We start from the raw sequence: 15,823 nt of genomic DNA on the forward strand, positions 1-15,823 counted from the left end.
CTTACAGAGGTATTATCTAAATTACCAGTGTTGCAAGGTAAACGCAGTAGGTCAGGTATTAATGTAAATACTGAATCCTCTGATGCTTTATTGGCTATTTCCGATGTACCCTCAGTGTTCTGAGTTGGGGGTCAGGGAATTGCTGTCTGAGGGAGAAATTTCAAACTCAGGGAATGTGTTACCTCTGACAGATTCAGACGTTATGTCCTTTAAATTTAAGCTTGAACACCTCCGTCTGTTACTTCGGGAGGTCTTAGGGACTCTGGATGATTGTGATCCTATTATGATACCACCAGAGAAATTGTGTAAAATGGACAAATATCTAGAAGTGCCTACTTATACTGATGTTTTTCCGGTTCCTAAAAGAATTTCGGAAATTATTAAGAAGGAATAGGATAGACCAGGTATACCATTTTCTCCCCCTCCTACTTTTAAGAAAATGTTTCCCATATCGGACACCATTCGGGACTTGTGGCAAACAGTCCCTAAGGTGGAGGGAGCTATATCTACCTTGGCTAAGCGTACTACTATACCCATTGAGGACAGTTGTGCTTTCAAAGACCCTATGCATAAAAAAATTAGAGGGTCTCCTAAAGAAATTGTTTAATTATCAGGGTTTTCTTTTACAACCTACTGCTTGCATTGTTCCAGTAACTACTGCAGCAGCCTTTTGGTTTGAAGCTCTGGAAGAGTCCCTGAAGGTTGAGACTCCGTTAGATGACATTTTGGATAGAATTAAGGCTCTCAAGTTAGTTAATTCTTTTATTACTGATGCCGCTTTTCAAATTGCTAAATTAGCGGCGAAAAATGCAGGATTTGCTATTTTAGCGCGTAGAGCGTTGTGGCTCAAATCTTGGTCTGCTGATGTGTCATCAAAACATAAGCTTTTAGCTATTCCCTTTAAAGGTAAGACCCTTTTCGGGCCAGAATTGAAGGAAATCATTTCTGACATTACAGGAGGTAAAGCCCATGCCCTACCTCAGGATAAGTCTGTTAAGATGAGGGGTAAACAGAAAATTTTTTCGTTCCTTTCGGAATTTTAAGGGAGGACCTTCTGCTTCCTCTTCCTCCTCAAAGCAGGAAGGGAATTTTACCCAATCTAAGTCAGTTTGCAGACCCAACCTGAATTGGAATAAAGGTAAACATTCCAAGAAGCCCGCTGCTGCTACAAAGACAGCATGAAAGGGTGACCCCCGAACCGGGACCGGATCTAGTAGGGGGCAGACTTTCTTTCTTTGCCCAGGCTTGGGTAAGAGATGTTCAGGACCCCTGGGCACTAGAAATAGTGACCCACGGTTATCAGTTGGATTTCAAGTATTTTCTCCCAAGAGGGAGGTTTCATCTTTCAAGATTATCTGCAGACCAGATAAAGAGAGGCGTTCTTACGCTGTGTAAAAGACCTTGTTACCATGGGAGTAATTTGTCCAGTTCTCAAATCTATTTGTGGTTCCTAAAAAGGAGGGAACTTTCAGACCCATCTTAGACCTCAAGTGTCTAAACAAATTTCTCAGAGTCCCATCGTTCAAGATGGAGACTATATGAACAATTTTACCAATGATCCAGGAGGGTCAATTTATGACTACCGTGGATTTGAAGGATGCTTACCTTCATATTCCTTTCCACAAGGATCATCGTCAGTTTCTAAGGTTTGCCTTCCTGGACAAACATCAGTTTCTGGCTCTTCCCTTCGGGTTGGCCACAGCACCCAGAATCTTCACAAAGGTTCTAGGGTCTCTTTTGGCGGCTCTCAGACCGTGAGGCATAGCAGTGGCGCCTTATCTGGACGATATTCTAATTCAGGCGTCAACATATCAACTGGCAAGATCTCACACGGACATAGTGTTGTCTTTCCTGAGACCTCGCGGTTGGAAGGTGAACATAGAGAAGAGTTCACTTGTTCCACAGACAAGGGTTCCTTTCTTGGGAACTCTGATAGACTCGGTAGCCATGAAAATATTTCTGACAGAGGTCAGAAAATCAAAGATTCTAAATACTTGCCGAGCACTTCAGTCCATTCCTCGGCCATCAGTGGCTCAGTGTATGGAGGTAATTGGATTAATGGTAGCGGCAATGGACATCATTCCGTTTGCTCGCTTTCATCTCAGACCACTGCAACTGTGCATGCTCGGACAGTGGAATGGGGATTATGCGGATTTATCTCCTCGGATAAATCTGGATCAAGAGACCAGAAACTCTCTTCTTTGGTGGTTGTCGCCGGATCATCTGTCCCAGGGGACTTGTTTCTGCAGACCCTCGTGGGTGATGGTGACAACGGATGCCAGACTTCTGGGCTGGGGTGCAGTTTGGAACTCCCTGAAGGCTCAGGGTGTTTGGACTCAGGTGGAGTCTCTACTTCCAATCAATATTCTGGAACTGAGCGCAATATTCACTGCGCTTCAGGCGTGGTCTCAGTTGGCTTTGGCCAAATTAATCAGATTCCAGTCGGACAACATCACGACTGTGGCATCATCTGTCCCAGGGGACTTGTTTCCCTTGTGGGTGATAGTAACAACAGATGCCAGCCTTCTGGGCTGGGGTGCAGTTTGGAACTACCTGAAGGCTCACGGTGTTTGGACTCAGGTGGAGTCTCTACTTTAAATCAATATTCTGGAACTGAGAGCAATATTCAATGCGCTTCAGGCGTGGCCTCAGTTGGCTTCGGCCAAATTCATCAGATTCCAGTCGGACAACATAACGACTGTGGCATATGTATTAATCAGGGGGGAACAAGGAGTTCCTTAGCGATGATAGATGTATCCAAGATAATCAGTTGGGCAGAGGCCCACTCTTGTCATCTGTCAGCGATCTACATCCCAGGGGTAGAGAACTGGGAAGCAGATTTTCTAAGTCAACAGACTTTCTTTCATGTAATTAGCAAGAGTCCATGAGCTAGTGACGTATGGGATATACATTCCTACCAGGAGGGGCAAAGTTTCCCAAACCTCAAAATGCCTATAAATACACCCCTCACCACACCCACAAATCAGATTTAAACTTTGTTTTGGGTGTGGATTATTTTTCAGCAGAATTGGCTGTCTTTATTTTATCCCTCCCTCTCTAGTGACTCTTGCGTGGAAGATCCACATCTTGGGTATTCATTATCCCATATGTCACTAGCTTATGGACTCTTGCTAATTACATGAAAGAAAACATAATTTATGTAAGAACTTACCTGATAAATTCATTTTTCATATTAGCAAGAGTCCATGAGGCCCGCCCCTTTTGTGGTGGTTATGATTTTTTTGTATAAAGCACAATTATTCCAATTCCTTATTTTTTATGCTTTCACACTTTTTTCTGATCACCCCACTTCTTGGCTATTCGTTAAACTGATTTGTGGGTGTGGTGAGGGGTGTATTTATAGGCATTTTAAGGTTTGGGAAACTTTGCCCCTCCTGGTAGGAATGTATATCCCATACGTCACTAGCTCATGGACTCTTGCCAATATGAAAGAAATGAATTTATCAGGTAAGTTCTTACATAAATTATGTTTTTCATCCGGGGGAGTGGGAACTTCACCCGGAGGTATTTGCCTTATTGATTCTCAGATGGGGCAGACCGGAATTGGATTTGATGGCATCTCGTCAGAAAGCCAAGCTTCCAAGATACGGATCCCGGTCAAGGGATCCTCAGGCCGAACTGATAGATGCCTTGGCCGTACCTTGGTTGTTCAGCCTAGCTTATGTGTTTCCGCCGTTTCCTCTCCTCCCACACGTGATTGCTCAAATCAAACAGGAGAGAGCTTCAGTGATCCTGATAGCTCCTGCGTGGCCACGCAGGACTTGGTATGCGGATCTAGTGGACATGTCCTCTCTGCCACTCAGGACCTTCTCATTCAAGGTCCTTTCCAACATCCAAATCTAATTTCTCTGCAACTGACTGCGTGGAGATTGAACGCTTGATTTTATCGAAGCGAGGATTTTCTGATTCACTTATAAATACTTTGATAGAGGCTAGAAAGCCTGTCACTAGAAAGATCTATCATAAGATATGGCGTAAATATCTTTATTGCTGTGAATCCAAGGGTTACTCATGGAGTAAAGTTAGGATTCCTAGGATTTTGTCTTTTCTCCAAAAAGGATTGGAGAAAGGGTTATCAGCAAGTTCCTTAAAGGGACAAATTTCAGCTTTGTCAATTCTGTTTCACAAACGTTTGGAAAATGTATCAGATGTTCAGTCTTTTTGTCAGGCTCTATCTAGAATTAAGCCTGTATTTAGACCTATTACTCCTCCCTGGAGTTTGAATTTAGTTCTTCGAGTTCTGCAAGTGGTTCCGTTTGAACCTATGCATTCCATAGATATTAAACTATTATCTTGGAAAGTTCTGTTTTTGGTTGCTATTTCTTCTGCTCGAAGAGTTTCTGAGCTTTCAGCATTACAGTGTGATTCGCCTTATCTCATATTTCATTCTGATAAGGTGGTTTACGTACCAAACCTGGGTTCCTTCCTAAGGTTGTTTCGAATAAGAATATTAATCTGGAAAATGTTGTTCCTTCCTTGTGTCCTAATCCTTCTAAGGAGCGTCTGTTACATAACTTGGACGTGGTCCGTGCCTTAAAGTTTTACTTACGGGCAACTAAGGATTTCTGTCAATCATCTTCATTATTCATTGTTTGTTCTGGAAAGCGTAGGGGTTAGAAAGCTACGGCTACCTCTCTTTCTTTTTGGCTGACATCCACCTGACATATGAGACTGCTGGACAGCAGCCTCCTGAAAGAATTACGGCTCATTCTACTAGGGCTGTGGCTTCCACATGGGCTTTTAAAAGTGATGCATCTGTGGAACAATTTTGTAAGGCTGCGACTTGGTCGTCCCTTCACACTTTTTCCAAATTTTACAAATTTGATACTTTTGCTTCTTCTGAGGCTATTTTTGGGAGAAAGGTTCTTCAAGCAGTGGTGCCTTCCGTTTAGGTTCCTGTCTTTTCCCTCCCTTTGATCCGTGTCCTATTGCTTTGGTATTGGTTTCCCACAAGTAAGGATGAAATCCGTGGGCTCGTCATATCTTTGTAAAAGAAAACTAAATTTATGCTTACCTGATAAATTACTTTCTTTTACGATATGACGAGTCCATGGCCCTCCCTGTTATTTTAAGACAGGTTTACTTTACTTTATTTTTTTGAAAACTTCAGTCACCTCTGCACCTTTTCTCTTCCTATAACCTTCGGCCGAATGACTGAGGGTGGAGGGGAAGGGGAGGGGCTATATATACAGCTCTGCTGTGGTGCTCTTTGCCACTTCCTTTTAGCAGGAGGTTAATATCCCACAAGTAAGCATGAAATCCGTGGACTCGTCACATCGTAAAAGAAAGTAATTTATCAGGTAAGCATAAATTTAGTTTTTAGCAAGCAGCTTTTGGCAGGAAAGTCCTTCAGGCCGCAGTGTCGGCTAAATAAGAACTGCCAGAAAAATTGTCCCACCCTTTCAGTAACAGACCATCTGCGTGAGTATTAATCCCATATGTTATGGAGGACTGTGGACCATCATCATTTTACGAATGAAAGCAAAATGTATGCTTTACCTGATAAATTATTTTCTTTCGGACTGATTATGGTCCATAGGCAATGCTTGTTTCAAGTTTTGGCGACAGTCCTATGGCACCTCTATAGACCTAGCTTTGCCTTTTCTTTGTATCTACTCAGCTATACATAACATTGAGAGAGAGATGGGAGGTTGGAGGGTTTTAAAGCTCTTGTATGGGTTCTTGACCTCCTCCTAGTGGCAGGAAATATACCCCATATAGGAAGAAAAGAATTAATCAGGTACGCATAAATTTTGTTTTCCATGTCGGTTCCATATATGCTCTATATGAGTAGCTTGGTAATAAAGTAAGGTATACCCAGACCACCTTGATCCCTTTGTCGGTATGATAATTGTTTAGGCATTCTAGGTTGTAGATTACTCAAGATAACGTTATGTATACGAGTTTGGACCACAGCAAAATAGTGTGGTGGTACCGGTATGGGGATTGTTTGAAAAAGATATAAAGCTTTAGGAAGCATTGTCATCTTCACTGCTGAGATGTGACCTAGCCAGGATAAGTTTGGTTTCCCAATTATTATTTTTTATGCTATTTAATAGGGACAAATAATTGCAATAATAGATTTTGTTAAGAGAATCTAAATGCCAATTACCATTATGTTCTTACAAAGGGTTTTTGCAATTTGTTAATCAAGTATGACTACTTTAATTTAAAAGACTGTATATAGTTATTATGGGTCGATATTAATTTTATTTGTTTGCTTTCAGGAGAAAGTTGCAAACAATGCACCTTCTGTCGCATTCATACCACCCGTAGACAACTTGAAATCCCGAAGAGCAAAGTTAACATTTGAGGAGAGGTAATATAAATGAGTAAACTTGTTAAATTTACACTAACTTTCAGATTTTTTACATGGCCTGTGAAAGAATACAATTCTCATTTACAAAGCTAATTTATGAATAAGCTGATAGTGGTCTAGAAGAGTACTGTTTTTTTTTTTTGCAATAACTTTTTATTAAGGAAATACAATAACATCAGCATAAACATAAGAAGGTACATAATTCCTTATTATTTTACATTACTTTTTCTTTCACTAGTCATAAAGAACATAACAATTCCAAAGTATTGTAGCAAGCCCCTATGGGAACGGCCAAACACACGGTCGCTCCCACTGGGTAGAAGCCAAAACAATAAAACAAAGCATCGTAATCATATAAAGAAAGGGAGGAGTTTCCCAACTAGCAAACGAGATATATTGGAGCAGTCCAAAGATAGGACAAGAAGACGGAATAGTAAGGCAGAGAAGTAAAAAAAAAAAAGAGAATGTAAATGAGTAGGAGAAGAAGAGGGGAGAAAAAAAAAAGGGTGGGGAAGAGGGATTGTGGAAGAGTTTCTGGAGAGGGTTAGGGGAGTATGGCAAACTAAATTGGAGAGCGGCCAGGGGCTGTGGGCTGTCTAGGGGGGTTTGAGGAGCCAAGTGTTCCATATTGCCCAATATTTGTCCATACGGTCTGTCCTGTTCGAAAAACCTCTTTCCATGGAAGCTAGATAGTCTATGAGATGAGTAACCTGTTTTACACTAGGGGCCTCTAATTGTTTCCAAGACCTAGCAATACACACCTTGACTGCGGTTAGGACCGCAGCTCCAAGGAGCCGTTGAGGATTCTGGAGATCATGTAGTCCAATATGCAATAGAGCAAGAGCAGGGTTCTTAGGTAGTGTCAAGCCCAAGTCTGTTAGCAAGAGAAATGCCCTAGTGCAGAGGAGGTCAACTTTTGGACAGGAGAAGAGTACGGTTTTAATGTCCTAATGAAAGGCTACTGTACTCTTCTTTACCCCCAATAAGTAAGTTAAAATAATAGTTTTAAAGAATATATTTTTTCTGTTCCTGCCCTATTACCACCTTGAATTGCACTTTTCACGGTTTTCTCTTGTTAAAACAAAACAAATTGCTTAAATGGACAGTAAACACCTTGTAATTACAAATCTAACGTTTTGAAACAAATTATGATCCTTTTTACAGTAATTTATTTTTCAATAGCTAAACTCCACCCACCATTTGCCTTCTTTGGAGGAGCCAATCTGGGTTTTAGCCGTTTGACAACAAAGTTAGCCACTGTAAAGTTTAGTATAAAGTGAATTGGTTTTCAGTTGTTATCAGTTGAAGGGACATAAAACCCACATTTTTTCTTTCATGATTTAGATAGAGCATACCATTTTAAACAACTTTCCAATTTACTTCTGTTATCAAATGTTATTCGTTTTCTTGTTATCCTTTGCTGAAAAGCTGGGATGTAAGCTCAGGAGTGTGCACGTGTCTACAGCACTATGGCAGCAGTTTTGCAACGTTATATATTAGCAGGAGCACTAGATGGCAGCACTATTTCTTGTCATGTAGTGCTTTCAGGCAAGTGCACGCTACCTACCTAGGTATCCCTTCAACAAACAATAACATGAGAACAAAGCAGATTTGATAATAGAAGTAAATTGGAAACTTTTTTTTAAAGTTGTATTCTCTATCTGAATAATGAAATAATTTTTTGGGGTTTATTGTCCCTTTAAAGCCAGTTGGCTTTTATGTAGCAGGGCCTTGAGAAGTCAGCAGGTGCATTTCAATGTCGGAGAGTTAGAAATGGTTTGATTTTCAGAGCTCTATATTTCATAAAAAGGGGACAAAATAAATAATGAAAATATTTTGCAACGTTGCTTCATTATGCATAAATAAATATTTAATATATAAATCAAGGTTTTTACTGTACCTTTAAAGGAATCCCCTCCAGAACACCTGTGCACTTCCACTTTGGCCTTTCTAGGGAGCATGGCATAAACCTAAATTTAAAACTAAAGCAAGTGGTGCTTAATATCCATTTAAGCGTATAGCATATTCATATGGGTGTGGGAGGGTTAGCTAAAAGAAAACTTTTTGTGCTATGCCTGGCCGTCTTTTTTAGATACAGACCTCACTTTATTATATATCTTTTATTCACTTAATTTGGGGTTTTCATATTTATTCAGTTATGCAATGTCTTATAAAATTATTGGTGCTTTGCCATTATGCAGGGCTACTGATTTATTTCATGTAAGTGGCAAGAGTCCATGAGCTAGTGACGTATTGGATATACATTCCTACCAGGAGGGGGCAAAGTTTCTCAAACCTCAAAATGCCTATAAATACACCTCCCACCACACACATACCTCAGCTTTTACAAACTTTGCCTCCTATAGAGGTGGTGAAGCAAGATGTGCTTGATTTCTTTCATGTAATTGGCAAGAGCCCATGAGCTAGTGACGTATGGATTATACAATCCTACCAGAAGGGGCAAATTTTCCCAAACCACAAAATGCCTATAAATACATCTCTCACCACACCCACAATTCAGTTTACCAAAAGTTGCCTCCTATGGAGGTAGTGAAGTAAGTTTGTGCTTGATTTTTATGATTTATTCTATGATCAGCACTTCTAAGCATTCTGAAGCCCAATTCCTCTCAGAGTACAGTGTTTGTCAGAGGGATGTGAAGAGTATATCGCCTATTGATTTTTTGGTTTCCCTCACGGGAAATCTTTTCAAGGGTTCTCTGTTATCGGTCGTAGGGATTCATCTCCTACCTCCCTTTTCAGATAGACGATATACTCTTATATACCATTACCTCTGCTGATAGTTTTCAGTACTCGTTTGGCTATTTGCTATATGTGGATGGGTGTATATTTGCTATATGGGAAGTATGTATCTTTATTTAAGACACTCTCAGCTATGGTTTGGCACTTTATGTATTAATATAAAGTTTTAAATATATGTATTTTACTTATATTTGCCATGAGTCAGGTCTATGTGTATTTCCATTTGCAGTCTAAACAGTTTCAGTTTAGGAATCGTGTTTGGGAAGTTTATTTAACCTTTTCTTTCATGTAATTAGCAAGAGTCCATGAGCTAGTGACGTATGGGATATACATTCCTACCAGGAGGGGCAAAGTTTCCCAAACCTTAAAATGCCTATAAATACACCCCTCACCACACCCACAATTCAGTTTTTACAAACTTTGCCTCCGATGGAGGTGGTGAAGTAAGTTTGTGCTAGATTCTACGTTGATATGCGCTCCGCAGCAAGTTGGAGCCCGGTTTTCCTCTCAGCGTGCAGTGAATGTCAGAGGGATGTGAGGAGAGTATTGCCTATTTGAATGCAGTGATCTCCTTCTACGGGGTCTATTTCATAGGTTCTCTGTTATCGGTCGTAGAGATTCATCTCTTACCTCCCTTTTCAGATCGACGATATACTCTTATATATACCATTACCTCTGCTGATTCTCGTTTCAGTACTGGTTTGGCTTTCTACAAACATGTAGATGAGTGTCCTGGGGTAAGTAAATCTTATTTTCTGTGACACTCTAAGCTATGGTTGGGCACTTTGTTTATAAAGTTCTAAATATATGTATTCAAACATTTATTTGCCTTGACTCAGAATGTTCAACATTCCTTATTTTTCAGACAGTCAGTTTCATATTTGGGATAAATGCATTTGTTTCAATCATTTTTTCTTACCTTAAAAAATTTTGACTTTTTCCCTGTGGGCTGTTAGGCTCGCGGGGGCAGAAAATGCTTCATTTTATTGCGTCATTCTTGGCGCGGACTTTTTTGGCGCAAAAATTTTTTTCTGTTTCCGGCGTCATACGTGTCGCCGGAAGTTGCGTCATTTTTTGACGTTTTTTGCGTCAAAAATGTCGGCGTTCCGGATGTGGCGTCATTTTTGGCGCCAAAAGCATTTAGGCGCCAAATAATGTGGGCGTCTTTTTTGGCGCTAAAAAATATGGGCGTCACTTTTGTCTCCACATTATTTAAGTCACATTATTTATTGCTTCTGGTTGCTAGAAGCTTGTTCACTGGCATTTTTTTCCCATTCCTGAAACTGTCATTTAAGGAATTTGATCAATTTTGCTTTATATGTTGTTTTTTTCTTTTACATATTGCAAGATGTTCCACGTTGCAACTGAGTCAGAAGATACTTCAGGAAAATCACTGCCCAGTGCTGGAGCTACCAAGCTAAGTGTATCTGCTATAAACTTTTGGTATCTGTTTCTCCAGCTGTTGTTTGTATTGCATGTCATGTCAAACTTATTAATGCAGATAAAATTTCCTTTAGTACTGTTACATTACCTGTTGCTGTTCCGTCAACATCTAATTTTCAGAGTGTTCCTGATAACATAAGAGATTTTATTTTTTTAAATCCATTAAGAAGGCTATGTCTGTTATTTCTCCTTCTAGTATACATAAAAGTCTTTTAAAACTTCTCTTTTTTCAGATGAATTTTTAAATGAACATCATCATTCTGATACTGATAATGGTTCTTCTGGTTCAGAGGTTTCTGTCTCAGAGGTTGATGCTGATAAATCTTTGTATTTGTTCAAGATGGAATTTATTCGTTCTTTACTTAAAGAAGTATTATTTGCATTAGAAATAGAGGATTCTGGTCCTCTTGATACTAAATGTAAACGTTTAAATAAGGTTTTTAAATCTCCTGTAGTTATTCCAGAAGTGTTTTATCTCCCTGATGCTATTTCTGAAGTAATTTCCAGGGAATGGAATAATTTGGGTAATTTATTTACTCCTTCTAGACGTTTAAGCAATTCTATCCTGTGCCATCTGACAGATTAGAGTTTTTTGGGACAAAAATCCCTAAGGTTATGGGGCTGTCTCTACTCCTGCTAATGTACTACTATTCCTACGGCAGATAGTACTTCATTTAAGGATCCTTTAGATAGGAAAATTGAATCCTTTCTAAGAAAAGCTTACTTATGTTCAGGTAATCTTCTTAGACCTGCTATATTTTTAGCGGATGTTGCTGCAGCTTCAACTTTTTGGTTAGAAGCTTTAGCGCAACAAGTAACAGATCATAATTTTATAGCATTATTATTATTCTATAACATGCTAATAATTTTATTGGTGATACCATCTTTTGATATCATTAGAGTTGATGTCAGGTATATGTCTCTAGCTATTTTTGCTAGAAAAGCTTTATGGATTAAACTTGGAATGCTGATATGTCTTCTAAGTCAACTTTGCTTTCCCTTTCTTTCCAGAGTAAATAATCATTTTCGTTCCTTTCCTCACAACAAGGAACAAAAGCCTGATCCTTCATCCTCAGGAGCGGTATCAGTTTGGAAACTATTTCCAGTTTGGAATATATCCAAGCCTTATAGAAACCTATAGCCAGCTCCTAAGTACCTATGAAGGTGCGGCCCTTATTCCAGCTCAGCTGGTATGGGGCAGATTACGTTTTCTTCAAAGAAATTTGGATCAATTCCGTTCTCAATCTCTGGTTTCAGAACATTGTTTCAGAAAGGTACAGAATTGGCTTCAAGTTAAGGCCTCCTGCTAAGAGATTTTTTTCTTTCCCGTGTCCCAGTTAACACAGCAAAGGCTCAGCATTTCTGAAATGTGTTTTAGATCTAGAGTTGGCTAGAGTATTTATGCCAGTTCCAGTTCTGGAACAGGGGCTGGGGTTTTATTTTATCTCTTCATTGTACCAAAGAAGGTCAATTCCTTCAGACCAGTTCCGGATCTATCATTATTGAATCGTTATGTTAGGATACCAACATTCAAGATGGTTACTGTAGGACTATCCTGCCTTTTGTTTAGCAAGGGCATTATATGTCTACAATAGATTTACAGGATGTGTATCTGCATATTCCGATTCATCCAGATCACTTTTAGTGTCTGAGATTCTCTTTTTAGACAAGCATTACCAGTTTTTTTGGCTCTACCGTTTGGCCTAGCCTCAGTTCCAAGAATTTTTTTCAAAGGTTCTCGGTGCCCTTCTTTCTGTAATTAGAGAACAGGGTTTTGGTATTTCCTTATTTGGACGATATCTTGGTACTTGCTCAGTCTTCTCATTTTCGAAGAATCTCATACGAATCAACTTGTGTTGTTTCTTCAAGTTCATGGTTGGAGGATCAATTTACCAATCAATTCATTGATTCCTCAGACAAGGGTAACCTTTTTAGGTTTCTAGATAGATTCAGTGTCTATGACTCTGTCCTTGTCAGACAAGAGAAGTTTAACATTGATATCAGCTTGTCAAAACCTTCAGTCACAATCATTCCCTTTGGTAGCCTTATGCATGGAAATGTTGGGTCTTAGGACTGCCGCATCAGATGCGATCTCCTTTGCTCGTTTTCACATGCGACCTCTTCAGCTCTGTATGCTGAACCAATGGTGCAGGGATTACTCAAAGATATCTCGATTAATATCTTTAAACCGATTTTACGACACTCTCTGACATGGTGGACAGATCACCATCGTTTAGTTCAGGGGGCTTCTTGTTCTTCCGACCTGGACTATAATCTCAACAGATGCAAGTCTTACAGGTTGGGGAGCTGTGTGAGGGTATCTGACGGCACAAGGGGTTTGGGAATCTCAGGAGGTGAGATTTCCGATCAATATTTTGAACTCCGTGCAATTTTCAGAGCTCTTCAGTCTTGGCCTCTTCTGAAGAGAGTTGTTCATTTGTTTTCAGATAGACAATGTCACAACTGTGGCATACATCAATCATCAAGGAGGGACTCACAGTCCTCTGGCTATGAAAGAAGTATCTCGAATTTTGGTTTGGGCGGAATCCAGCTCCTGTCTAATCTCTGCGGTTCATATCCCAGGTATGGACAATTGGAAAGCGGATTATCTCAGTCGCCAAACGTTGCATCCGGGCGAATGGTCTCTTCACCCAGAGGTATTTCTTCAGATTATTCAAATGTGGGAACTTCCAGAAATAGATCTGATGGCTTCTCATCTAAACAAGAAACTTCCCAGGTATCTGTCCAGATCCCGGGATCCTCAGGCGGAGGCAGTGGATGCATTATCACTTCCTTGGAAGTATCATCCTGCCTATATCTTTCCGCCTCTAGTTCTTCTTCCAAGAGTAATCTCCAAGATTCTGAAGGAATGCTCGTTTGTTCTGCTGGTAGCTCCGGCATGGCCTCACAGGTTTTGGTATGCGGATCTTGTCCGGATGGCCTCTTGCCAACCGTGGACTCTTCCGTTAAGACCAGACCTTCTGTCTCAAGGTCCTTTTTTTCCATCAGGATCTGAAATCCTTAAATTTAAAGGTATGGAGATTGAACGCTTGATTCTTGGTCAAAGAGGTTTCTCTGACTCTGTGAGTAATACTATGTTTCAGGCTCGTAAATCTGTATCCAGAGAGATATATTATAGAGTCTGGAAGACTTATATTTCTTGGTGTCTTTCTCATCATTTTTCTTGGCATTCTTTTAGAATACCGAGAATATTGCAGTTTCTTCAGGATGGTTTAGATAAGGGTTTGTCCGCAAGTTCCTTGAAAGGACAAATCTCTGCTCTTTCTGTTCTTATTCACAGAAAGATTGCTATTCTTCCTGATATTCATTGTTTTGTACAAGCTTTGGTTCGTATAAAGCCTGTCATTAAGTCAATTTCTCCTCCTTGGAGTTTGAATTTGGTTCTGGGGGCTCTTCAAGCTCCTCCATTTGAACCTATGCATTCATTGGACATTAAATTACTTTCTTGGAAAGTTTTGTTCCTTTTGGCCATCTCTTCTGCCAGAAGAGTTTCTGAATTATCTGCTCTTTCTTGTGAGTCTCCTTTTCTGATTTTTCATCAGGATAAGGCGGTGTTGCGAACTTCTTTTGAATTTTTACCTAAGTTGTGAATTCCAACAACATTAGTAGAGACATTGTGGTTCCTTCATTATGTCCTAATCCTAAGAATTCTAAGGAGAAATCGTTGCATTCTTTGGATATTGTTAGAGCTTTGAAATATTATGTTGAAGCTACTAAGTCTTTCCGAAAGACTTCTAGTTTATTTGTTATCTTTTCCGGTTCTAGAAAGGCCAGAAAACTTCTGCCATTTCTTTGGCATCTTGGTTGAAATCTTTAATTCATCTTGCCTATGTTGAGTCGGGTAAAACTCCGCCTCAGAGGATTACAGCTCATTCTACTAGGTCAGTTTCTACTTCCTGGGCGTTTAGGAATGAAGCTTCGGTTGATCAGATTTGCAAAGCGGCAACTTGGTCCTCTTTGCATACTTTTACCAAATTCTACCATTTTGATGTATTTTCTTCTTCTGAAGCAGTTTTTGGTAGAAAAGTACTTCAGGCAGCGGTTTCAGTTTGAATCTTCTGCTTATGTTTTTCATTAAACTTTATTTTGGGTGTGGATTATTTTCAGCAGGAATTGGCTGTCTTTATTTTATCCCTCCCTCTCTAGTGACTCTTGTGTGGAAAGATCCACATCTTGGGTAGTCATTATCCCATACGTCACTAGCTCATGGACTCTTGCTAATTACATGAAAGAAAACATAATTTATGTAAGAACTTACCTGATAAATTCATTTCTTTCATATTAGCAAGAGTCCATGAGGCCCGCCCTTTTTTGTGGTGGTTATGATTTTTTTTGTATAAAGCACAATTATTCCAATTCCTTATTTTATATGCTTTCGCACTTTTTTCTTATCACCCCACTTCTTGGCTATTCGTTAAACTGAATTGTGGGTGTGGTGAGGGGTGTATTTATAGGCATTTTAAGGTTTGGGAAACTTTGCCCCTCCTGGTAGGAATGTATATCCCATACGTCACTAGCTCATGGACTCTTGCTAATATGAAAGAAATGAATTTATCAGGTAAGTTCTTACATAAATTATGTTTTTTTCTTACCTGGGGTTCAGTCTTTCCCTAATTTGACTTTCATTTTTCGCAGGCAAATCTAGGCTTGCGAGGGCGCAAAATGCTGTTTTTTATTGCGTCATTCGTGATGCTAATTTTTTTGGCGCAAAGTTGTGCCTTTGGTGCAAATTTCGTTATTTCCTGCGTCTTTGTTGACATTAGTTGTTTTGGCGCGAAATCGCGTTTGTTATGACGCGAGTTTTCATTTCCTTGTGTTAATTTTGCGCAAACATTTTTTAACTACTTTTTGTGTAATGCGTCATTCTTGGCGCCACATTTTCTATTCTACCCCTCTCCCTCTATTGCTCACTGTTTTCATGAACTTTGAAAGCTATTATGCCTGATTTTGTTTTTCTCTACTGAAACTGTTACATTGTGGAAATTTAATGTTTTGCCTAATGTTATTTTTCTTTTTCTGTTACATTTTGCGAGATGTCTCATTCTGATCCTGACTCTGATGTTACTGTAGAAACTATAATGCCCTGGAACGCAATTCTACAAAGCTAAGAGTGCTTTTCATTTTTAAAGCTGTTATTTCTTCAGCTCAATTATGTGGCAATTATCATGTTTTATGCTAGCAATGTTTCTACATGTACAATAACATTTACTGTTTTTTTTTACATATTCAGTTCATGTACTTGATTTCATTTGCAAATGA

General features: G+C 39.5%; 1 protein-coding gene across 2 annotated transcripts in view; it reads left to right on the forward strand.

The window, feature by feature from the left end:
• AFF4 (ALF transcription elongation factor 4) overlaps window positions 1-15,823 on the forward strand; it is a 433,430-nt gene that overhangs the window by 324,727 nt on the left and 92,880 nt on the right. For both annotated transcript variants that reach the window (XM_053717172.1, XM_053717174.1), the window contains one exon: window positions 6,249-6,340. In XM_053717172.1, the coding sequence (XP_053573147.1) occupies window positions 6,249-6,340 (92 nt within the window). The remainder of the gene's footprint in view (window positions 1-6,248; window positions 6,341-15,823) is intronic.

This window comes from Bombina bombina, chromosome 6 (assembly GCF_027579735.1).
Source record: "Bombina bombina isolate aBomBom1 chromosome 6, aBomBom1.pri, whole genome shotgun sequence".
Lineage (NCBI taxonomy): Eukaryota > Metazoa > Chordata > Amphibia > Anura > Bombinatoridae > Bombina > Bombina bombina.